At 38.2% G+C, this 26557-nt stretch overlaps 2 protein-coding genes across 2 annotated transcripts; both read right to left on the reverse strand.

Annotated features, from left to right (window-relative positions):
• Positions 1-346: 346 nt before the first annotated feature.
• Positions 347-26177, reverse strand: LOC105390903 (putative ATP-dependent RNA helicase DHX57). Its single transcript, XM_011562276.3, has 17 exons — positions 25980-26177; positions 25750-25906; positions 25318-25466; positions 24146-25127; positions 21148-21357; positions 20465-20846; positions 19985-20163; positions 19426-19580; positions 18556-18738; positions 17871-18121; positions 8314-8561; positions 7585-7659; positions 6923-7129; positions 6606-6680; positions 5950-6196; positions 4991-5079; positions 347-838 (listed from the first exon to the last, which is right to left on the reverse strand). The coding sequence occupies exons 1-17, from the start codon at positions 26045-26047 to the stop codon at positions 695-697; spliced, it is 3801 nt and encodes a 1266-aa protein (XP_011560578.3). The 5' UTR covers positions 26048-26177; the 3' UTR covers positions 347-694.
• Positions 9773-11953, reverse strand: LOC125489843. The gene is made up of 2 exons (XM_048627150.1): positions 10696-11953; positions 9773-10233 (listed from the first exon to the last, which is right to left on the reverse strand). The coding sequence occupies exons 1-2, from the start codon at positions 11951-11953 to the stop codon at positions 9773-9775; spliced, it is 1719 nt and encodes a 572-aa protein (XP_048483107.1).
• Positions 26178-26557: the final 380 nt, after the last annotated feature.

The raw sequence follows: 26557 nt of genomic DNA on the forward strand, positions 1-26557 counted from the left end.
CGAATAGAACAAACGTGAAACGATTGAGTATTTTAATGCCGCTACTGAACACTAGGGAGAGCTACAGTCGTATTTTTCTTATACTTAATTAAATTCAAAATTATGCATTTTGATAGGTACTATAACTAAATATCAACGCGTGCTGACGACGTCTTGCTTAATAAATTTTTAATAATATTCCGATGCAAATTGGCACTTTTTGTTAAACAAGCCACTGTGAATGGATAAACGAAATGTTTATTCACGTACAGTGACCGACCGAAAACTCTTACACCATGTAGTTCCAATAAAATATCTACTTGAGTAGGTAGGTACACATAATTTTATACATACATAAAACCATACATTCAATTTCAATAAATAAAGTTTATTTTAAAGATGGCAGTTACGTTTAAAAATTAATATTTACATAGAAGTAAGTATTTGTGGGTAAAATCTATATTAAGATCGACAAATTATCACAAACAACAATAATTTATTTATTTATACAAGTAGGCGAGTTTAAAAAGGCTTTAAACATAGTGTTTTGGTATATAAACATATGTAGGTATATGTCCAGAAATGGACCATTGCTTGCTCATCACACTAATATTCCGTTGGAAATAAGTTAATTTAATTACTTACATTTACAAAATATTCCAAATGTCAATTCCAAACGCATAAAATTATCAATATCAAAATAATTTATAAGCATTTAGTCTTTGGAAATAACGTGCACTATTGTTTTTATGATTCGGTTTCCTTTCTCGTAATGAAGTAGGTTCAGAGATGGGTCATTGATCTTTTCTTCCAAAAGGGACACCAGTTCTAATCTGATGGTTTTCAGCATTTCTGCAACCTGAAAAAATGTCGCTGGTTAAATAAGATTGTGATGGCTGGGCTGAGCAGCGCTGGTGTTATATAAAGTTTATTTATTATTTATTTATTTATTTATTTAATTCTTTATTGCACAAATATAAAAATACATGTACAAAAGGTGGGCTTAATGCTAAGAGCATTTTCTACCAGCCAACCTACAGGAGGTGCAGGAAAACAAGTACAAAGATGTGCAAAAAAAAAAAAAAACTAAAAAGTATGTAAGATGAAAAAACTAAATAGTCACTTAATAATTATCTTAATACATAATAACAATACATTCAAATAATTATATAAATTTATAATAGATAATAATAATATACATATAATATTAGGATACATAACTATAATATATACAAAAATATAATAATATAATATCCAGACAGGTACACGAAAATGCTATTTATTTAAGTTGCTGAGATAATGAGCATGATACAAATATTATGCTTGAAAACTATGTATAATGTTGTTGTTTTTAAGTCAATAAAGTAGTATTCTATTCTATTCTATTCTATAATCATAATCAGGATGACAGTGGCACTTTCCCATTTTTCAGGTATTCGACCTTCTTCTAGACACCTGTTAAAGATTTCTTTCAGAAACTGTATGACCGGATCACCCCCCATTTTTACCATTTCTACTATGACATCGTCTTCACCAGGGGCTTTACCATTGTGCATCTTGCTCAAGGCGAATTGTATTTCAGCTTCTGTGATCTCTGGCACATCTTCGGATCCAACGTCTGTTATTGTCCGCGTCACTGGTATTTGTGGTTTAGGGTTCCTAGACCTGTATAACTCTCGGTAATAACCCTCTACAACTTGTAATAGCTGCTGTTTTTCAGTGACTAGGTTCCCTTGTTCATCATTAAGCTTGGTGACTTGCTGTGTACCAGATTGTAAAGCTTTTCTAAATACTTTAGGGCCTTTATACTTATTAATGATCTCCTGTACTACTCTTTCGCGATATGCCTCGAGATCCTTTTCGACGTGCCTTCGTGTTTCCTTGCAGATGTTTTTAAATAAGTCTGTGTGGCTTTTTCCTTGTTTTAACAAAGACTTTCTTTTCTCTAGCAGATTTTTAGTTTGGTCTTGTAACTTCTGTGACCGGCTTGTGTTCTTTGGTTGCAGCTGTCTTGCTACATCACAAAGGGTCTTGCTAAGATAGTCGAGAAGTGTATCTGTACTGGATTTGATGTCCACATGTTTCAGTTGTTCTTTTATCTGCTTCTGATATGGTTATTTGTTTACCACTAAACTTATGGGATTCACCTTGGGCTTTTTACGTGTTATTGTGGCATATCGTTCAAGTTTTGTATTTATTAGTACAGAGGCTCGGATGAGACGGTGGTCGCTTCCAGTACAGAGGCTGTTTAAAACCGTTACATCTTGTACTATGCATTTGTGGCTGCTGAATATGTAGTCGATCTCATTCTTGTACCTTCCACCTGGTGATATCCATGTCCATTTTCTTTCTGGTCTTTTTTGGAAAAATGAGCTCATATGATACATCTTCTCTTTTTCCAGAAAATTAACAAGTGTGGATCCTCTTTCGTTTCTACTGCCATATCCGAAGTTTCCACATACATTCTCTGAGCTGTCTATTCTTACCCCGATCTTAGCATTGAAATCACCTGTTACAATTGTATATGTGGTTTTGTGTTCTCGTATACATTTACTTATATCATCATACAATTGTTCTACGTCAACGTCAGCAGCAGAACTAGTGGGTGCATATACCTGAATGACTTTTAAGGTAATTTTCTTACTAATATGCAGTATGGTGTACAGAATTCTATCGGAGATCGAGTTTATTTCTTTTATGTTGTTGTTTAGCCGTTTATTAATAAGGAGAGCCACACCATGTTCGTGTTTGTCTGTGTCGGATCCTCGGTAGTACATTGTATGTCCATTGCTAAGTTTGAGACATTCTTCACCCGGTCTTCGGACCTCAGACAGTCCGACCACATCCCACCATGTTGATTTTATCTAATTCATATAGAAGTTCTTCCATTCGGTCATCTGTTCTTAGGGTTTTCACCTTGTATGACGCTATCATCAATCTAGTTTCCTTTTTAAACGAGCAGCTTGTATTCTCCCAGAGATTCTTAGCACCCCTGGTTTCACGATGTCCCAGACTGCTGCCATTGTTGGGGGTCGTGTCACCGCTGGGAACTCGGGGCCGTGGTTTTGGTTGTCTATTCATATTCTGTTATTCAAAAAAGGAAACAAATCAGACCTAAACAATTACCGACCCATCAGTTTGTTATCCCAGCTCTACAAACTACTGACAAAAATTATTACCAATCGTCTGACAAAAAAGCTGGACTTTTACCAACCAGTCGAACAGGCTGGCTTCAGAAGCGGATTTAGCACCATGGACCACCTACTATCTATGAGAGTAATAATCGAGAAGGTTACAGAATATCAGATACCCTTATGGATGGCATTCATAGATTATAAGAAAGCCTTTGATAGTGTGGAGTCTTAGGCAGTCATTCAGTCTCTACAAAATGCCAGAATTGACCACCGCTATACGCAACTCATAGAAAATATCTACCACAACGCAAGCTTAAAGGTAAACCTGCCACCAGAAACGAATCCAGTAAGGATAGAGAGAGGAGTAAGGCAAGGTGACACAATCTCTCCGAAGTTGTTTACTCTGGTGCTTGAGGATATCTTTAAGTTGTTAAAGTGGGAAAATCGGGGTCTTAACATAGCAGGAAACAGGCTGAATAACCTAAGATTCGCTGATGACATTGTCTTGTTCTCGGACAACCCACATGACCTTGAGACCATGATACAAGAACTTAGCGATGCTTCAGGGCGGTTTGGGCTTGAGATGGACTTGGATAAAACCAAAGTCATGACGAACTGTCCCAACAACACCATGGACATCAGAATAAACCAAACCGTCATAGAAAGGGTAGAGAAGTACGTTTATCTTGGTCAAGAAGTCGTCATGGGAAAGAAAAACCAGACCAATGAAATTGATCGGCGCATAAGACTAGCGTGGGCAGCCTACTCCAAAATTGAATTCGCTCTAAAGATGAACATCACGGCTGAGCAGAAAGCTCGTATACATGACCAGTGTATCCTACCTGTGCTTACATACGGGGCCGAAACCTGGGTTTTTACAAAAGAGATTATCTCCAAGCTGAGAGTGGCACAAAGAGCAATTGAACGCAAGATGGTAGGAGTGACACTGAGGGACCGAAAGAGAAATGAATGGCTCAGAGAACAAAGCAAATTCACTGACGTCATCAAACGTGTAGCGAACCTGAAGTGCCAATGGGCTGGTCACGTCGCCAAAAAACATGGCTCGTGGTGCAAAACGCTGCTGGAATGGAGACCGTATGGTGAGACACGCCCTCGTGGTCGACCACAAATGCGATGGACCGACGATATAAGGAAAACATCTGGTAGCAAATGGATAGAGATAGCCCAAGATCGAGATGAGTGGCATAGACTGAAGGAGGCCTACACATTTGAGGTTGAAAACGGCTAAGAAGAAGAAGAAGAAGAATCATAATCATGTTTTGGAGCGGTGGTGGCGTAATGGATAAGGCCTCGTCCTCTCAATCGAGAGGCCATGGGTTCAAATCGTGGCCAGTACCAATGAATTCTTTAAATTGTGTTTTCAATTAAGGAGTTTAAGTACAATAATTCCACGTGCTCTTACGGTGATCGAAAACATCGTGAGGAAACCTGCACATCTAGATTCTAGATGTGCATCCTAAGTGCATTGTACTTATTCCAAAAACGGCGATATGGTTCGCAACCTATCACGTGAGTAGAAATGTGCTGCGAAAAGTGGGTGGCTCGCTTGTGAGCCACCTCTGACTACCCCTTCGGGGATTACAGTCGTGAGTGCATGTTTTACGAATAATATTTATAAATTTTAAATATATCCGTACTTTTGAAACTTGAGAGTCAAATATGTTTTTTTTTTAACTCTTGCCGATTCCAATTGGATTTTAGTCGTCAAAATATTTAATTTAGTTCCACTACTGAACGCTAGGGGAGCGCGAAGCGTTTTTATAAACCAAATAAGTACAGAATTTTTTTAAATCTTTAATTTGTAAAAATATTTAGGCTTCATATGAATACGAAAAAGTAAATAAAACGATAAGTACCTCGTGTTTTTCAACCTGGAACATGATCCATCCATCTTCCAATGAAACTATAAACGTACCGTTATGTAGTTCCACATTTAGTGTGCATCCTAAAACAAATTAGGGAATTAATTACAGTCTAGTTACAATTGTTTATAAATCTGATTTAGAATAAGTATAATTTGCAGTAGTATTTTAAAAATCTCATACATTGCAAAGAGCGATATAGCGTTAAAATATAAAGTTTAAAAACTGATCATACTGAACAATTTTACCAATAAAAACCGCCCATACCACCCAAAAAAAAAATGCAGCCAGTAGGTACACATCTAATATTATTATATGTTTGTATACAGGGTGTTGCAAAATTGGTATACTAAGCCGAAACGTACTTGTGCAGCATGGCATATCTAAGCCCGAATCTGAAATCAGAATTTGGAAATTCGCGAAAAAAAAAATTTTTTTCCCATAGTAAAAAGTCACGTGACCAACAAAGTTTCTATGGAAAATAAAATGTTTTTTTCGTGATTTTTCAAATTCCGATTTCAGTTTCAGGCTTAGATATACCATGCTGCACATGTATGTTTCGGCTTAGTATACCCTTTTTGCAACACCTGTATATTATAGTTATGTATCCTAATATTATATGTATATTATTATTATCTTTTATAAATTTATATAATTATTTGAATGTATTGTTATTATATATTAAGATAATTATTAAGTGACTATTTAGTTTTTAGTTTTTTCATCTTACATACTTTTTCGTTTTTTTTTTTTTGCACATCTTTGTACTTGTTTTCCTGCACCTCCTGTAGGTTGGCTGGTAGAAAATGCTCTTAGCATTAAGCCCACCTTTTGTACATGTATTTTTATATTTGTGCAATAAAGAATTAAATAAATAAAATAAATAAAATAAATAAAAATAAATATCACACACCTCTAAATAAATACAATTCATAATTACGTAGCAAAATTACCTGAAAACAGCACCAACGGCAGCTGAGGTACCATAGAGCACTCTCTAATGAACACCCTACTCGTTTTGACCTTCTCCTGATAGACCAGATACGGGCTGGAGAAGTAGGAGACATAAGAGTTGATGGACGAGGGGTGTAGCGCGACGAATCCGTCGGTTTTCGTCTTGTATTTGAGTTCCTCTGGCGCTGGCTGTCTCGGCACCGCGCCACCCGCTTGCATGTGGAATGATTTCTCTGGCGTTAGCACCTGGAGAAAGGTGAACCGTTATAAAAAAAAATAAAAAAAAATCCGTTGGAAAGTGGACGTGGAAAATGGTGAGTTATACTTTTGGAAGAACCTTCTGTTAAGTGTATTTAAATTATTATTGTAACCATAATTGTTCTTATGTAGAAAGTGGCTAGCGGGAACTGTCGCAAAATGCGGGTTAGAAATTTAGCAGTGGTGGCGTTGCCAGTTCAATGTACTTTGCAACTTTGAATATGAGCCGAACTTTGAACTTAAAGAAAGAAAGAAGAAAGATAAAACTTTACTGACACTGACAGCAATCATTATTCCTGCTACCCTTCCTGAAGGGTATTTTTCTTTCAGGCAGGCAGATTTGTTTTGATGTACAATTGAAATAAAATTGTGATGTTAAAATATTTAGGTATATAACCTTAACAACGTTGGGGTAGAGTGCCGCACACAATATGGCCGCCAGTAATTTCTCGTTGTCTCCATTGCTGTTTAACTGGAAATAAAAAATAATTAAAGTCACTTTTTTATCTCGGTTACTAAATTGTCAACAGACGATTGTCCCGCCGATAGAACGATACGAGTACGTCAATCGCGGAAAAACAGAGTTTAGCTACCTTCTATGACGGCGTGAACATAATTATATTTCTTACTCGAAATGGTAGTTTTTTTGAAAATATAACTTGCTTTTGTTTTTTTTATCTTAGACAGGGTTAATCTAACAAGTATTTTACTAACCTCAGGCCCAGTCAGGCTAGCCACTGAGTCCTTCCTCATCTTTCTCCGTAGATCTGGCATATCAGGCACAAACCCTATCACCGCTAGCAACCCCAACAACTGGTGTTTAATGTCGGCCAACATCAGCAGGGTTTTGTGCGAGAGAAAGTTTTCATTTGCGAAGACTAAGGCTGCGTGGGTGCTTCGCTTCATAGCTTCTTGCCATTTCTGTGGGAAGGTAAAAAAATATGTTAAAAACGCGCTTAAAATAAAAATAAAAAAATGGCGGTATCATACAAGGATGGCTTATAACGCTTACAATCATCCCTGTTATGCAGACGTGTAGCATGTGAAGTAGTACAATGCATTCCATAAATATTTGTAATACTATCTCTAAACAACATACGTCACAAGTCACATACCTTCTATTTAATAGATAGCCAAACTAGACTTTATTGACATGTCTACGTCATAGCGCATTCCAGAATCTTCATATAAATATGTTACTATTTTACTGAATAAGAGAGTTCTATACAGTTAAGACACGACGCGTTATTCATTTCACGACTCCAAGCGCCCAACATCTCAGACGGTATGGCATGATACCTTTAATACTCACCGACCTTAGGGCCAACCGGTAACTACAGGTCAATGAAAACGATATATGAAAATAGTAAACTTACCCTGTAAGCTCGTAAAGTGGTAAGTTGATCGCTATTTGCAAACGCGAACTCTCTCTTCTTAGCGTCTGCTTCTCCCTGTGAAAGGATAGTAGAGTGCGTTTCATTTTCATAGAATATTAGATATGCCGTAATGTTGGAACCCCTGTCTGTCAAGTCTGTTGTCAACTTAGCTACTTTATAGCTAAATCTATAAATTTTTCAATGTCAGGCAGCAACAATTTATTATTTAAAGGAATATATCAAATATCCAATTACCCTGCTCATAATATTGAGACAATGGGTAAAAAGGCTTGAGTAAAGAAATGTATTTATATTTCTTTACATAAATAAATTAAAAAAAACATAAAATAACCAAATTTTTGCGGAAGCTTATTTTCTATTTTGTGGCAACACTAAAAACCATTGCTGCCAACATAACGGCATATATAATAATCGATGAAACGCACTGTAAGTATTAAATTTATGAGCCCTGCCATTTTCTCATCAAAATATTATGTGCAGGTTGTAAAATGGTATGGTAAACCGACAGGAGGTGAGGCGGCAGGCAGTAATTTCTAACAACTTCTGTTCTATTTCTACGTCTATAGATAATCACAAAAAACTGCTTTTCCACATTAACTTTGCAGGTCACGTGACTTTTTTCGTGAAGTTGTAGAACAAAATTTGATCACCTGTGTAACACCCGTTATTTATCAATACAGTATTGCAAAGAAATACAAATTATCTCACCTTTTTCCCCATAGGCGAAACAAACGGGCTCTTATGACTCAAACAAGCGGCCATCGTCAAGGCAGAGTCCACGCAACAGAATATAGCTCCGAACAGCATCAGCTTGCCTATCCTCACGTCTACTGGAAGGGCACCTAAATGGGCACCCATCGCTGTGAGGGCGAAATTTGTGTCCAGCGCCCCGACGTCTTGCAGTCTGACTAGGGCGCCATCTATGTTGCTTTTTGTGGGCGGCTCGATTACTTTCTCTGGAAAGAATAGGAAAAGAATTAGCATTGCTATTGTTGGTATTTTAAGACAATAAGGAAGTTTTTTTTTCTTACATTAAATAAAGTATGATAAACAATTTGTCGAGTGGGATGCCCTCTGATAAACTGGACTGACGACTGTAGAGAGGTAGCCGGTAGTGGCTGGATGAGGAAGGGCGAGGAAAAGTGTTTTAGTACAGTCAAGTGCAATTAATCCTGACCCCCTGCATTTCAAATAGAAATTCAAACTTCGCAAAGCCAAGTCTGTGTATTTTTATGTTGCGATAGTCCTCGCGTCATGGGCAGTGGCGCTGGTATCGCGTCTCGTATCATTCGTAGACTATTCTTATGAGAATTCCTATTTCTCCCTCATAATTTCAACGATCAAATTTTTAACACTTCCTTAATATCAGCGTTTTACCTACCAATAAAACGCTTATTAACTACTTACCTCATTCGAAGCCTAAAAGTGAGAATAGCGTGTCTATTTTTCTAGCTGTGGCGGATACGTTACGTCAGTTTCCGGAGTAATCCCCCGCCCTCTAGTTCACATTCCTTCCACCAGGTGGCGTGAGTTGACAATATGGCGACCGTAGAATTTTAAATCATTGCGTTCGAACTTTTACCAGGCAGAATTAAAAATTAGGCTTCGAATGAGGTAAGTAGTTAATAAGCGTTTTATTGGTAGGTAAAACGCTGATATTAACTCACTGTACCGTCATTCTAAGCCTAAAAGTGAGACCTGTTTGTTATCGCCTGGTGGAATGAAGGTGTTTACCTATGTTGGTAGTAACCTACTAAATATTATAAGGTAGGTATATGAATGTAATGTAACGCCAATGTGATAGCGTAAGTATATGTACTTATAAAGATTTGGACAAATGTTGAAATAAAAATATAGAGTACGCTAACTTTCTTTCAGGTCTTTATTTTATCAATAAATTAGTTTAGGCTGTGCCTGTGATCACTTAATCAGGTCTTGCAGAAAAGTAAATTATATTTTATATTATTATAGTAAACATTATAATTGAGTCTAATGTTATACATTCAATCAGGTTAGATGAGAATGCTCAAGCTTACTTAAAATGAATTTTAATGAAAGTGATTGATAAATACTTATGTATAATACAACTCATATAATATAATCATCGTATGTATCAGTAATTTCATGATTAATCACGTATTAGGTATAGTATTTATAATACATATAATCAGTTTGCTATGGGTGAGAACATAGCCGACACCACGTTAGTTTGGGAAGGAGATGAGCGTATCTCCCGACAATAATAATTTAAAAAGGTGTTTTGTGAGCGCCAGTTCCCTCGGGCCAGGATGTCGTCCAGGGGGTAGTTGAGGGCCCAGTGCTTGGAGGCGACAGCAGGCCGCACGCTGCCCGCGCTGGCGCGGATGCCGGCGTCCGCCAGCATGCCGCGCACCCAGCCGGCCAGCACGGCGCGGGACGCCGCCTTCGGAGTGCCGCACGCAGTTATAAATAAATTATTGACCTTGCACAGAGATCGCCGTGTTGCTGACAGACTGATCACTCTCTTTACCCAGTATACCGGGTCTAGGGCCAGTTGATCTTGGTTTGATGTTAGACGCCACCCTGACTGCCTCACGTCAACTTTGTCGGTCTTTGAACCGAATCTAGGCCACAGTATGATCTGATTATCTGAAACAGAGCAATGTTGGTCGTCAATTGCCAGTAGCGTTAAGTCATGGACCCGGCGACCTGAGCAGAGTAGTAGCAGAGTAGCCGCCCTTTTGGAGCTTTGGTATAAGTTGTTAGGATCTGGGCTATTGCTGGTCAGCCATGATGTAAGCAAGTCTGTGTCCCAAATAGGAGGCTTATTAGCTACTTTTGGTTTTTGACTAGATATAGCTTTTAAGACCTTTTGAACTAAAACATGTGAGCTCAGTCGTTCAGAGATTTCAGGATTACAAAGTGTAGAGATTGCTGACTTGTACACTAGAATTGTATTATAGGAAAGCTTTTTAACTTGGTGTAAATCTGCTAAATACCTAGCTAGCTGAGATCCAGAGGGATTACTTGATAAAACATGATTTTGAGAACACCATTTTAACCACCCTTGCCATGCATTATTATATGTTTTAGTAGTAGAATCACGCCAACCTGATTTAAGCAGTTGTTTCTGTTGTGGGGTCCAGTCCGTCAGGCTGTGGGTCCACCCCCACATCTCCACACCTCCAGGGTCATCTCCAGCACTTGCGGCGGTGGCAGACCCGTCGACGTGTCCACCAGCACTTGGTGCAGACGCCGAATTGTGAAGGGGGGAGAGAGGGCACGATTCTTGATGTCGGGCCTCCAGGGTACCTTCTCCCACACTGAAGCTACTATTAGGTACACTTCCGTCGCCGTGTTCAGGTGTAATGCCAGCGAGTAATGTCATTCGCGGCTGAATGCGTCGTGATGATGAGCATTCCGATCCATCCTGTCGAGGCTGACGTACCGCGGCACCACATGGGCCGAGTTCGTCGCCATCGGATCTATGCGGGGCGTTCCCCATTTTTTGAAAATTATTGACGTTATTTCTTGAAGTAGATGCCATTCGGGAGTCTCTTGAAACCGTGAGAGGTGATCGCTGTTCAGTTTCCCTGGCAGGTGATGTGCAACCAGGTGAATTTGAAATTTGTCGAGAAGCGCGAATATCATTTTTGATACGTGCACGAGTTTGGCTTCGTGGGTCTGCCAGATCCCTGACATCTCCATGTCGTCGAGGCGAGCTCCCCATGCCAGGTTGGAAGCGTCTGTCGCCAGTAAGTGATGGACTGATGGTGCATGAAGCCGGGACTGGTTTGAGTGGTTTTTCGCCCACCATTTCAGTTCTGCAAGGGCGTGCTCTGGGAGAGCGACACGGTGACAAGAATCTAGCTTCAACAGGTAGTTTTGGAACTGAAGGAGGCTGCGATGGTTTAGCCGACCTCGCGGTACTGGAAAGCTGGCAAAGTTTATGAGGCCAACCAGGCTTTGAATCTCCTTTGGGTTTGCTATTTTTCATTCTAACACGAGGTACTTCTTTGGTGGCAGCCTTGAGATATCGATCTTTACGAGCCACTCGCGTGGCTGCAGAAGGTCTGGTATTTTCTGGATGTTTATGAGTCGGAACTTCGATATTTGGACATGTCGCATGGTCCCATCGCTTTTCGGTGTTAAAAACATAGGGGAGATAAAGCTGGGGGAAAGCTGCTAGCTCTCTAAAACTCCCGATTCCATCATTTCTTTCACGGCTTGATTCATTTGTGGTGAAACAGGGGTCCTCCAACTGCGTTTTATGTTTTTCGGAAGGTAAAGAGGAGGTTTCTTTCCGAAGGGAGTTTTGTAGCCCTTTACAATGTTTAACAGGGTTACTGGAGCTTGCAGTGATTCCCATGCATGAACAAAGCCAGCTAAGCGACCTGCGACACGCGTCATGTCCGAGTCAGAACTTCCTTTTGCCACGAAAATTTTTAGAGTTAATGTTTTGGATTTTCGATTGAATTTTGCCATGTCCATCGTCATATTGAGACTTCTGACGAGAAGCTCTGGTGTCAGGTCTATTCATTCTATTACTGTGGTTTTGCGCAAACCGTTTGTTCTGTCCTGGAAAAGCATGACCAAATCCCTGCGGGGGATAGTACGTAGGAACAGGCAGCATCCCTTGCGTAGGGAAGTACATAGGATACGCACCTTGCGCAGGCGGCATACTGTATGCAGGTCGGCCGTAGTAGGCTTTAGGTAAGTCAGGTTGATAGCCCTGCGCGGGCGGTTCAGCACTTGACGGTCCAGCTTGCGCAGCCGGCCAGTTGGTTTTTTGTGATGGGCCTCGGGAAGGCCAAAAAACTTTGTTCATGCCGCCCGCTTTTTCAATAGCAGATGTGAACATATCCTTACTAAATAAGGAATCATAAGTGGGTGGAATTTTGCGCAACTTCGAACGAACATATTTATCTTTAACATAACGCAGAATGCCATCACGCCTTTGCTCTATCGTATCAGCCCTATGGCCACAAGTAAGTTGAAGCAAGTCACCGGAGATTTTATTAAATTTGCCCTCAATAAAAATCTCATTTACTTTATCTTTTATTGTCGAGGACGACAGCTCATTTGTTTCTGATGCCCACTTTAGAAGGGCCTGAAAACTTGCCTGCGTGGCATCCCGTTGTTTCAACAGAGCTTGTGTTAATGCAGCATAACTTCTGTCAGAAATCACCAAATTTGGAAACCTATCGAAAGGTTTAACCTCGTCATTGCATTCGAGCTCAACAAAACCGGGGGTAGAACAATAACTTTTTTGAACGTCTGAGTATCGAACATCACACCACTCTGGAGTATTAAAATGTTGCGCTGAGTTTAACAACTCAATATGATCCTTTGATGATTTTGAAACTGAGGGTTCCTTTAGCACTGTACTCAGGGGTAACTCGAAATTTGCACACGGGTCAGCGGGGCGTTTGTCATTATCATCATCAGAAAACAATTCACCACTCACATTTACACTGACTTCGTCCTCACTTGCTTGTCGAAAATAAGGCGCCTGATACGGTGGGTAATTAGGATAGGTATTTACAGACATGAAATGTTGAAAACATTCTTTGGCCAAGTTTCGCAATTCTTTATCGGATTTTTTACATTTTCCTCCCTTAACAACCTTTTCAGGCGCCTTACGCTTTCTACTTTTCTTAGGGGCTGTATCAGGACACGGCTCGTTCACCGCATCAGGGGGATTAGCATTACTTTCAGATTCGGAAGATGAACTTACAGAGCTACTGCTCTCCGAATCACTCATTATAGAGTACGAACGGTAATACCGTTTAAAATAATGATTGTTATTTTACTCACCGACTTAAAATCACTTGCACTGAATTTATTTTATTAAATTATAGGATAATCAAGTAAAATAAGTATCTTAAGAAACTGACTTTAATTTTTCCCAACCGATTTTTAGGTTAGGACACGTCCGCACAGTGAAAAATTAAAACCGCCAATGATTTAAAATTCTACGGTCGCCATATTGTCAACTCACGCCACCTGGTGGAAGGAATGTGAACTAGAGGGCGGGGGATTACTCCGGAAACTGACGTAACGTATCCGCCACAGCTAGAAAAATAGACACGCTATTCTCACTTTTAGGCTTCGAATGACGGTACAGTGAGTTAATATATTATTTATTATCAAAAACAAACTTAAAGAAATTAGGAGCTTAGGCGAGGATCGAACCCGAGCTCTCACTGACTATCAGACTCAAGTCTGGCGTCGTAACCACTGAGCTATGGTGTCTGTTAATCACATGGTCGAATTAGTGAATATGTTACGGTCCTTTAGCAGCATTAGCACATAATAAGCGCAGAGGGTATTTTCAAGTTTTGATAACTCTTTGAATATTTTTTACGACTAATGTTCTATTGTGTTGAGCAAAGTGATTAAGTTAAAAGTGCAATTTGATTCCGCTTTACATATTTATATTTGATACGATGGTTCACCTTAATAGTTTTTTGAGAACTAAAATTGTAGTTCTGTGGGAACAGAATAAGAGTTATAAAGAAATTGGACGAGAGTTAGGTATTGACGTGAGTATTTATTTATTTTATCCTCAACATTTTTTTGAGAATAATAAAGTATCTTATTATTATTATTATCATCATCGGATTACCCCTAGGTATAATTGATTGACGATTGATATGTTATATTTTTATTATAGCGAAATATAGTCCGTTTATGGATTAGACGGTATCAGGAAACGGGTGAGGTGAAATGTGTTCGCCAAGGGCGACCTCCTGGAGTCTATACTGATGAGTCACAGCGTCACCGTGATATTGTAAGGGTTCATACTGAATCTCCGTTCGCAACGACTAGATCGACTGCGCAAGAGCATGGCGTTTCCCTACATACAGTTCGAAGGCACCTTCATGCTGCAGGAATTCATAATTATAAGCCAGCAAAAAAGATACCTCTTACTGATGAGCATCGGCAAAATAGAGTAAGATTTGCTAGAGAATATCTCAATTTTGACTGGGGAAATGAAATTGTCATATTTACTGATGAAAACTTTTAAATAGACAGAGATGGTCGTAAATTTTTATGGAGGAAACCTAACGAACGATATGAACCAAAAAATCTTTTGCCTAATAGGGCGAGTGGCAGAATAACATTGGGTTCGTATACTTCGTATTTTAGTTATAGTAATGCCTATTATATAAATTTTCTTTAAGTAGTTTACAATATTAGGTAGTTAGGTAACATCTATAGAAAAATATACATAGTTCTATTATATTATATTTATGATATAATGTATTGATATTAATATTGTTTTTTTAAGGTTACTGGGGATGGATGTCATCTATGGGCCCAGGAGAACTGGTTGAAATCGGTGGACGCATGACAAGCCAAAGATACTTGGAAATATTAAAATATGATATGCTGCCTTCAGTTCGCGTTGCTCATCCTGAAGGCCAGATTTATCTTATTCAAGATAATAGCTCAGTGCACTGCGCTCGCATTGTGAAGGAATGGCTGCATACTCAAAATGACATTACAGTTATAAATTGGCCAAGTAAAAGTCCTGATTTGAATCCTATTGAAAACTTGTGGGGTCAAATGGTTTTAAATTGGGACACAAGTGAAGTTAAGACTAAGAAGAATCTACAGGACGAAGTCTTATCCAGCTGGGAATTAATGCGCAATAGTGATGGGTGCTGGAATATGGTCATGCACATGAAAAACCGTTTAGAACAAATTATAGCCAATGACGGCTACCCATTAAAATATTAGGTATTTATTTCATTGTAGAAAACATAAAGAGATGTAAATTGTGAGAAATTTAGTTACTTACCACTTTTGCACAACCTGTATTTCTCCCAATTATTGACATCTCTTTATGTTTATTATGTTGGTTCTCTTTATTTAAGTATACTTAATAATGTAATTGTAGTAAACAGCATAAGATGTAAATTGTGAAATTTAGTAACATGTTGGTTCTTATTGTTGTTATTCTACAAATTTCTAAATTTATTCACTTTTGTTTCATAATTCTGTATGCTTAAAGACTGATAGGTAATACTTTGTTTACCTAGTTAAATAAAGTTTTTTTAATTTATGTTTTTTTTTATTTTCGGCCATAAAATATTTTGACGATGATAGTATAATTATAATCTACACAGTATTTATAATACTTCACAAAAAACATAAAAATGTTTAAAAAGATGTCCCCGAGATTCAAACCCTCAACCTCCATAATGAAAACCGAATAGTTTAACGATTAAACCACATTGACAACTATGTCGTTGAGTGAAAAATGCCATCATTTCGTATCACACGGGGCTGGCTTGCAATAGTTAAAAGTGAACAACACATGTGTCATATTCGGGCATGAATTTTATGACGCTAGTTCCAATATTTGTTCTAAGATGGCGCTTAAATTAATAAAGGTCGATATTTATCAAATTAGCGCCATCTTTTAACACACACGCACAAGTCTTAGTAACGAAACAAGGTGGTTCAAGGTTCTTTCACAAAGGTGGCGCCTAAGTGGGAGGGTTGTAGTTATAGCTATATAGGGGATCAGGATTAATGGGGAGTAACGCGTGTGAATTTGCCGCTAGGGGCGCTGGTGTCGACTGAGGTTAAGTGACATTTTACTTTTCATATAATTTGTTTGGCGGGCTTCGTGATAAATTATATTTTCGTTCATTTCCCTGTTGAAAAGTGATCTCTTTTCGCGAAATTATCGCAAATATGGATTATTTATCGATGAATGTGCACGCTTTGAAAGCTGAATTAAGGAAAAGAGGCGCATAAATAAGCGGTCTCAAAGAGCAGCTAATTCAGAGGTTAGTTTGTTTACTGTTTACAAACTTATTTTTTACGAAATGTATGCTTGTTTGCTTAGGTAACAGCTATGTTTTTGCTTTTTACAGACACCAAGACTATGACCGTAACAGTAACTTGGTTGTTAACGTAGAGGACAGCATCATACAACAAAATGATTCAGTGTATACTGTTGAGTGGCCTTAAGAAACTTTGTATAGCAGTGTAAACACTAAAAATGAAACTCCAGATCTAGATATTGTCACCAATGAGTAACTACTTTGGAATTTATGTACAGTGTACGGTGGCCTGCGCCTAAAAGTATACAGGCGGAGTTTTTAAAATAGCGATCCCTGATGATGAAGGGACCAGCTACATCTGTTATAAATCCGGGGATGTGTTGTGTGTGATGTGTGTAGCAGTGGTGTTTATGTGGATGTGCTTGAGCAGCATGTGAGCTTGAGATCGCTATTTTAAAATCGCCGCCTGTATACTTTTAGGCGCAGGCCACCGTACATACCATCGCTCTTACGGTGAATGAAAACATCGTGATAAAACCTGCATATCTAGATTTTCGAACCCACCAACCTGCAGAGGACCAGTGTGGTAGGAAATGGTCCAAGCTTAGGAGTGGAGTTTAGACCTTAAGGCGGACATGGACAAAGGCTCCATTCGAGTGAGCCAGGTGCAGGTACTGACACCCCCACAAATAATAGAATACTTAGTATACTATACTACCATTATTAAGTTTCAACTAACAACTCAACCAGCATTCATTGTGTGGATTACTAATGTGTTATATTTTTTGTATAGCAGTGTGTTTAAACGGAGAGGATAAATAAAAGTTAAATCAGTGTGTAATTCTTTTATTTTTAGTGTATTTATTAAATGCCTAATCCTTATTTACATTATGTTCTTTCTGAAATTGGTTATAATGATTTTCACAAACACGAGATTATCGGATAATAATTATTTCACAAGCCACTGTTTTAGAACAGTTTTATCACTTGGTAACATATGTCCTCCTTTTCTTTCCCAATATAACGGATCTGAACAACATTGCGGCATAGTAACTCGATATGATGATAGTTATTTTATAATTAATAAGCTTATAAGATTCAAGATTTAAAAACTTTATTTGGCGCCAATTTGATAAAGTCGCCTTTGATAAATTTGACAGCTATGGTACCTCTTTACCTCAGTCGACAGTGGCGCCAACTGGTGAGCAAAAAAACGGTAGTCCCCATTGCACTTGACTGTACGTGGAAGTGGTTTACTTCCAGCTGTGGATGATGCTACGGTAACTATTCGTAGGTACATAGAAGCCAGCGCCTCTAGTAGTCATTATGATGAAACTAATGACAGTTGTAAACACACTCAACTTTGCATGAATTTTCAAAACTCGTAGAACAAAAGTTGTTCAGAATGACCCCCTGAGTCACCCCCTTTCGGCTTAGTATACCCTTTTTGCAACATCCCTGTATAAATATCACCAAAAAACTTACCCAAAACCCGATGCACAGTCATATCCTTAAACAGCGGCATCATATTAATCTTCAGCAACAACTGCTCCAGAGGAACTCTATGTATCTCTGGAACTGGCTGTTCTAGTAAATGGTAGTTGTGTCTGTGGGACGTGTAGAGATGTATGGAGACTCCGGGCATGACTCGGCCGGCGCGCCCGCGTCGTTGCTTCGCGTTGGCTTTTGAGACCCAGACTAGGTCTAGCGATTCCATGTTGCGGTTTGAGTCGAAGCTGTAAGGTTGGTACGTGTTAGCGACTAGTGTTTTGGGAAACATATAAGTAGGTGTATAGGAAATTATAGTTTGAACAGGGTCTAAGAAGGAGTTTTTGCTAATTTATATGACGCTGTGGTAGTGCACTGAATGAACCGCTAGGTAGCGACTATGTGGCGCCATACAAATTTGTGTTTAGTTTACACCGCTTGAACAGTGTAAGAACTCGTAATCCGCATTCTACAGATCAAGTAAGGTCAGAAATTCAGTACAATCATGATTAATAGTCAATATAGGGACAATGTGAAACATGCTATTGGTAAATAGAAGATGGCAGACCAGAATATACCTAGACAGAGCTACTACAGGAGCAAGCAATATGAATACGTCAGTCTCAATTTTTTTATTTTTATTAGCACACCATAAAGCCTATTACTCTTTAATCCAACTCACCGTTTCTCCTTCATCCGCCCACTGTCAATCACGAACACACAGTCGTCAATCGTCACAGAGGTCTCTGCTATATTCGTAGAGATGACGATCTTCCTGACGCCGGGGCGAGGCGTCTTGAACACTAGCGCTTGCTCCTCGCCTGAGAGCGTCGAGTGGAGCGGTACTAGCAGATAGCGGCCGGTTCTGGAAGTAAAATAGCATAAATAAAACACCAATAGTGTTTATAGTGTGTGTGATAGTGAAAGCTATACCTTTGTGCGTAATATGGTCGACTTTAATACTGGATTTTGTATGCGATTTATTAAATCCTAATGTTAGCGACAGGGGCGCTGATCAAGATGTCATACAAATTGATATCGAATTACGGTATCGACTTGATACGACAATATTCATGATACGGACACTTGTAATACATCGATCAATCGTAGTATGATAGAAAAACAAAATGGCGGCAAATGCTGCATATTTTATGACTGAATGATAAGTTGATAAAAGATTATTCGAAGCGTTATCGTACAAAATAGGGTCCGAAAGAGAGTGACTAAAGGGCTTCGCACATTATAGCAACTCCACGCCAACGCGGCAGCAACTCTACTCACGCTCCTTTAGTTTTTCTAGACCTTTAGTGTACGATGCGTAGGCCACTCGTTGTACACTACTTTATAATCATTTGTTGAAATTAAACAGGGCACACAGGGCTTAAATATCAATGTCTAGCATAGAGTCGAGTTGTTATAATGTGCGAAGACCTTAAGGTTATCATGACAAAAATATACGCTTTTCGTCTATCTATACCACTTTTATAATGCACGATAATATGCTCAAAACTCCCATAAATATAAACTAAAATGAAACATCTATCCAACTTACTTGGGACTAAACATAGGGCTATCATTCAACTGGTCATGCAAGGCCATAATCTCGGCTATTCCCGGCAGGAATATCAGGATAGCGCCCTCTCGTGGCCAGTTGTGGTCGCCCTCCACTATGTACGCTAGCACGTGTTCTATTAGCTCTAGATTTATCTGGAATTGGGATTAAAATTATGAAGAAGATTAGTAAATACAGGGTGTTTCAAAAAGGGATAGTAAGCCGAAAGGGTGCTTTTTCAGGGAGTTTTCAAGTCGTAGAGCAAAAGGTGTTAAAAATTACATTTTGAGTCACTTACCACATACTCTTTTTATAAATAAGTCATTTTTATATGTATAAGACCATACCTACATAGTTTAATTATGATCAGAGAGTAGGTGGTTTTATAACCTTTCGAAGTGGTAACCAAAGGACAATTTAAGAAAAAATATATTGCTATCATGCATTGGCAGTATACAGACAGAAATTGACAGCAATACAGTTTAAACACGCAGTCTTTTTCAAATTCCTTTGCACAACTGCGCGTAAGTAAGTGCGGATTCATCCACAGATCACATACCTTTTCAGTATCCATAAGGTACATATTCTTGCACGTAGTCTTGGAGCAATGCGGGTATCGAGCGACCATTTGCGCAATGCTCAGGTTCTCATCTCGAACAGACGTTTTGGGAGGCTCCAGCGAATCTGACTTGAGGTCACACGTCTCCAATTCTGTCTCTATGTCTTGCCTTTTGTCTCCTGGAAATAGGGATGTGGGATACTAAATTTTTATTTATGGTATAAAAGAAACGGTATCAAAACTGATTGATTGATATTTATGTACAGTCGATGCCGTTTTTATAGATTTTTCTACCTTTTCAAAATATTAAAACTCAGGGTTTATATACTAAAACTAGCAATGGCTTAAAACAGTTAACGAAATGGTCATCGAAAAACTTCTATTCAATAGGAAGAGTAATCAACTTATGTTCAATAAAGCACTTACCAAGTGAAAAAACCGTGCTGTGAATACAAAAGGCATGCAAAAAACATCAATTACCTTTTTTAACCTTCCTCGAAAACCTTCCGTTCTCCTCCATCACATAATTGGTCATTTCTATGACATCCTCCAAAAAGAACTGCTCAACAGGAAACGTCCTACCCGGTATCTCCAACACTGGAACCTTGCCAAAGTACTCCGAAAACAAATCCGCGTTCAACGTAGCACTCATCAGTATGACTGTCAGGTCTTTCCTTATTTTGACAAGGTCCCGCAGAATCAGTAGAAGGAAATCGCTTTCTTCTGATCTCTCGTGCACTTCGTCTACTAGAATGTGTGTGACGGATTTTAGTTGCGGATCGTATTCGAGTCGACGCAGCAATATTCCTGTGGTGCAGAATGTTAGCCTCGTTTTCGACGATACTTTGCTTTCCAAACGTATCTGTGGAGTTTGAAAATGTAAGTTATAGTAGGTATATATATAGGTACTTATGGAAATGTGTCTTCAACTTTTATGGACGAAACTATTAGGATGATGGTAAATTTAATGCGGTGTTTATATATACTGGTGCTAAAAAATGCACGAAAAAAGAGGGTTAATACAAGGGTACTTTTGAAAGGGATTTCATATTTACATGCGCTTTATATCATTTAAATATATTGGCGGGTGGAAAATACGATTGTTACTGTAGTAGAATAGACTTCTGAAGAAACTCAAACAGAATAATTTCAGTAACACTGACCTGATAACCGACAACCTGCCCCGGTTTCTCAACTCTCTCATCGGCGACTCTCTCGGCCACTCCTATAGCGGATATCCGCCTCGGCTGGGTGCATATGATGTCGACATGCTTGCGATCCGAGCGGCTGTAGTTATCGAGCCAGTCGTCTAGAATGTACTGGGGGACTTGCGTGCTTTTGCCGCATCCTGTTTCACCGCTTATTACTACAATCTGGGGAAGAAAATATGTATTTTTATTTTTTAATTTGATCAAGCTGTTAGATTAAGGGTCGGCAATAGGGAATCGAGGGTTGGCATTGTCATAGAATTATGTAGTAAATGATGCTCTACAGTCTTGAAAAAAATCACAAAGGTAGCCGAAGAGTTTAGCTAGGTGCTGAATCATTCGAATTTAAGTAAATGCTTATGGATAACTGTAAATTAAATCTGAAAAACCAGTAAATCACACTCCCGTATTGTAACAACTGTGTCGTAATTATCAAGAATTTTCATATAATTCTTATCAAATTATAAAGATAAATGCTTGGACTAGGCGCTAAATACCTTGTTTTTTAATGAACACACACCTATTTTGTGTAAATTAATCCCAAACTTGAGCAATTTTTTTCCCTCAAATCTTCATACAAATATCTATGGCGGCTTTCTGTGTTATAAAATCATAAACACAAGCGACGTTTGACTCAGTCGGCCGGTGGCCTCCAAAGAAGGGTCACGTCGGTTTAGGCAGCACTGACAGCTCGCGATCTAATTGTGTACAGACACAAAATCACTGCACATTGGTTGTTATTGCACTTTTTCAACTTTTATGACACCAACATAATTTTATTTGAAATTGAGGAAGTATAATTCTTATAATATACTCAATACATTAAATGATAATGTTTTTTATTAGTTACATGGTACTTCTTGATTAAATTATAATTATTAATGCCTAACTAAAACTAACTAATATAAAATTAAAATTAAACTAAAAAGATGATGCTGGCCAGATCGCTGCCACTGTCGGGTAGGGTACCCAAGACGCCGGCCGCGATACCCCGCTGTATAGCGATGCTTAGCCTTTGTGATAGGTAAGTGCCAGCCCTAGGGTCCCTTGAGACTTCTATTAGTCTGCTGCTGATGTCTTTAAAAAGCTGACGTGCCTGCGGTCCCCACGGCCCTGGGATGAGGAGCAGGAATATAGCGAATGGATCTAAGTGATGACAATACGTAGGAACATTAGGTAAGGATTCAAAAACACAGTTTCATGGTGCTGGTTGAGGTAAGGTCTCGTGAGGATCTGATGAGGGCAGTAACACGGTGGTGATTGAATTTTATTTCAAAGATGTTAATAGCTAAAAGCATCGAGTTTGGGCTATTAAGTATGTTTTTCAGAGAGAGAGAAAGATATTTTAGGTTTTCTCTGGATTAGTTAGGTTTACTGGGTTTACTAAATTCAATGTTATTGCATCAATAATAAAAAAATCAAGAAAATATTCAAAGTTTCCATCCTCGCTTTTCACGCACGTACACAAATCACAAACTCATGCATTGTTCTAGGAGCAGGGTCTACCCTGGTGCATTTCCATGACCACTTTTCACTAGCGTCCCACTGGTTTCGGTGCTCAGTGGAATAGCACCATTAACCATTATTATTCTGAGATATCATCACTTCTTATTCTGAGTTATCCAACATAAAATCACGCCATCTATTGAAATCATTTTTTTAATTAGGATTTGTCTATGGTGTGTTCCCCAAATTTAAGGGTAAAAGCAAAATAATTATATTTTAACCTTTTTTATACCTATTATATTAAAAAAACCTATTCAACGATACCCTACCTACACCATCAAAATAACCGGAAAAAATATCAGCGCCAATTTACTTGTATGGGAGAGGGAGTACCCCATTTTTTTTGGGTACTCCCCATATCTATGCGAAATATCAGCTTGATATCTTTACCCGTTTCTGAGAAAAAGGGCGGTGACAGACAGTCAGTCAGACAGACGGACAACAAAGAGATCTTATAACTGTTCCTTTTTTCCTTTTGAGGTACGAAAACCTAAAAATAATAAAATATATTTTTCTGCTACCAAAAATATAGGTACTTACAAACATACATACATACATACAATCGAAAAACATTACTCTCCTCCTTCGGCAGTCGGGTAAAAACAAGTGAGACAGGGTTTCATTCTGAATTTTTGTTCTACGAGTTTTAAAAATTAACCTTAAAAAAAACCTTTTTCATAGAAACTTTGTGGACACGTGACTTTTTACCATGGAAAACGATTATTTTTTTCTCGAATTTGCAAAACTCGTAGAACCAAAGTTGTTCAGAATGACCCCTTGAATCATCCCCTTTCGGTTTAGTATAACTTATTATCTATACTTTAATACCTGTAGTTACCTTTCTACAAGTAAATACCACATTTGTTTAGAAATCTAATCGGGTTCCGAGTATAGAGAAAAGTGACACCCCTATTAATTTCTACTCTTTCCTGGTACTTACCAGTGTAATTAAAAATTATACTTACCCTAAAATCACCCAAAATATACTTGAACATAATTGTCAATAAAGTTGGCGAGTAAAAGTTTATCGACCCACTGTGCAAACTTACATGTGTGCGTGTCACTGCGTGTGCTGTGTGAAGAGCATTGAAAACCCAAATTTGGCGGTGCACGTCACCCTGTGCAGGCCCTTAAAAGCTGTTGGTTTGTAATAGATAAACTATTTGTTCATAAATTACAAATAGCATTAGAAAAACTAAGAGCTGCTAATCATGGTCATTGAAGACTATTAGATTAAGAGATTAAGACACAACAGTTTTTTTTTTGTATTTTTTTTTTTAATCGCTTTTGATGAGAAGTAACGATTGTTTTAATGTTGAAAACGCAAGACAGACGCAATGACGCAATGCATTGGCTTTCAAGAAGGGGTACGAAGTGATGAAAAATATTGCAAGTCCCTGATTAGGGATACAAGGATTGATAATGATAACAGTAGCCTAATACCTACCTGGGATTTTTGTATTGCACCAAGTATCTCTTTCCTCTTGCCCCACGCTGGCAATTTTCTCCTGCCCGACATCATTTTGTTGTACTTGTTATTGTCAGTCTTCTCCTGCCATCTCTTGGCTATTTCAGCGTTCTCCCGATAAATCTCCTCAAAGTTGACATTAGCTCTGTTGTTTTTGTCAACACCCTTTTTGTAGTGTGTTGGCAATTGTTCTTTTTCAGCGGGATCTTCCAAAAGTTGTGGGAACATAATGTCAGACGGTGTTGGAAATTGTGTAGTATCAAATTGTATAAAATGTGTTATGTCTTCTTCGTTATTCAGCAACTCAACCAAGGAGTAAATACTAGGTACCCCATCTTGCGCTAATACTTTAGCTTCTTCTAATAATCTAGCGGTAACTTTTAAACAAGTCAGTTCCGGTATCACACTGGTTTTGTGTCCCGTTTTGAAAAATATCAATGGAACTTGGTACGGATACACTGAATCTTCAGGAAATCTTATTTCTAATTCGTAAAAAATATTATCTCCTTCTGAAGTAGCTGCACTTTCTTTCATAGCATTTTCTACTTTGACTTCGTGTAAGAATTTGCACTTGTCACCGAACCTGCAAGGTCCTTTGAGGAAAAGTTTACACTTTTCTTGCTTTTTTGTTTTGAAACCATTGTGTTTGTTGTTGTAATTTATATTTTCTTTCCGTTTCACTACTTCCTTCTTTTCATACAGTTTAGTAATGTAGTTCAGGTTTAATTTGACGGTCCATATATTGCTGCTTTTAGCTTGGAAGCTGGCGTCGTAAATAGATTCTAGCACAGCTTTCTCATCATTTCTCATTTCAAGCAGCTCTCCTGAGGTAGGCACTACCTCGGGCCGCTCCTGTGAGTTTACTTTGAAATATTTGTAAAATAATATTTCTAATGCTTGGTCTACACTCTCAGCAGCCATACCCAGCGCCTCTGAGCAGTGTACTTTGTGAAAGTTGTACCTGCAAAAAATGAATTTAATATCTTAGTGGCCAGGATAATATAATTTTCAAGAACTTAGTTTAAGAAATTTAAAGGGCCATATGTAATAAAAAATAATAATGTTGTGTACGTACATAAGGGCATGCTTGTAAATATTCAAAAAGGACAAATTTTGTTTATGACAATACATAACCATAATGAATGTTGTACCTTTCCAATTTAGCTAAGGCAAAAGACCGCAGTCTGTCTTCTGATGATGCAATGTCAGGTTTCTTCACAATAGAGTAGTCACACCCGCCTTGTACTATGAGGTTACCTCGCTCCATCCAGTATCGGTTCTTGAGGTTTGATCCCTTATCCTAGAATTTAAATTTAAATAATAATTACTAAAACTAACCTACTGAAGGTACTTACAAAACATAATCTGAAATGCAGAGATATTGATATATTTGCTGTATTTAAATGTTTGTTATGTATTTAGGGCTACTTTCTGCCATATTTTTTGGGTGTTATCAATAAATTTAGACATTGTAGGTACAATAGTTATTTAAATTATGTAGCTGAATGCTATTTTATAATAAATTAGTATTACCCTTACTTTCATGCTAATTATAAACGTACTTAAAAATAACAAGGATTTACCTTATACACACTAGCACTGCCAAGTTTAAAGTCTGGACCGTGTAGGTAATGCAACGTATCCATCACAAGCTTCTGAGAATCAGGGTTCAGTCGTAAAGTTTGCATCTCCACCTTAAGGTTAGGGTGGTGATCTTCCTGGACCTCATCTTTAGGTTTTCTGAAAGTTTAGGCAAAGATTTAGCAAAAATAATTGAGAACATAAAACACTTTGAGGTTATGTGAAAGGTTACCTGATTCTAGCGTCGGCGGGCTCCCGAAGAAATATGTCTTCAGCCAGCCGTTTACTTTGGCTATCCATGGTGAGTAATACAAGTTTTTAAAGGCAGTAGGTTTAGAAATATATAAGAAATTCGATTAAAATCAGACAGAAATACAGAAGTACGGAATTGACGTGTTGACAATATTTTTGTCACTGTCATCTGTCTGTCACTGTCAGTGTCAGTGTCAAATTCCATTGTCAATGATAAAGCGTTTAGTTTCACTTCCAATATGCTTTATTTTTTACCATTAGGATATTAAATAAAGGTGTTGAATATATATAAAAATAATAATAAAAAATGAGTATAAATTATATATAAAAATGTTCAATGTGCACAAAAAATAAATAAAAAGTCTTCAATCTGTGAAGAAGCGACATCTGTTACCGAGTAGAAGAACTTTTTAGAAAACGGTTTAAGTATGTTAATTTCCGTTTCCGCTTTTCGTTAATGTAATAATTTAATGTTAACGAATATTATAAAGGATGAGCAATAGCAATATGACCACGGACTGTTGAGGTTTGAGGTGTTCTCGAGAAGACTTTATCCAG

The sequence above is a fragment of the Plutella xylostella genome, chromosome 18 (assembly GCF_932276165.1).
Source record: "Plutella xylostella chromosome 18, ilPluXylo3.1, whole genome shotgun sequence".
Lineage (NCBI taxonomy): Eukaryota > Metazoa > Arthropoda > Insecta > Lepidoptera > Plutellidae > Plutella > Plutella xylostella.

What these genes read in the sequence shown, in the direction of transcription:
- LOC125489843 (XM_048627150.1), bottom strand. Translation starts at nt 11,953, where the DNA reads ATGGGAATCACTGCAAGCTCCAGTAACCCTGTTAAACATTGTAAAGGG. An exon ending in GAAACAACTGCTTAAATCAG is followed by an intron (nt 10,234 to 10,695) that starts GTTGGCGTGATT and finishes GCTCTGTTTCAG; the next exon opens with ATAATCAGATCATACTGTGG.
- LOC105390903 (XM_011562276.3), bottom strand. Translation starts at nt 26,047, where the DNA reads ATGGATAGCCAAAGTAAACGGCTGGCTGAAGACATATTTCTTCGGGAG. An exon ending in GGGCGGATGAAGGAGAAACG is followed by an intron (nt 18,122 to 18,555) that starts GTGAGTTGGATT and finishes CCAACCTTACAG; the next exon opens with CTTCGACTCAAACCGCAACA. An exon ending in GCCGTTGGTGCTGTTTTCAG is followed by an intron (nt 5,080 to 5,949) that starts GTAATTTTGCTA and finishes AATTTGTTTTAG; the next exon opens with GATGCACACTAAATGTGGAA.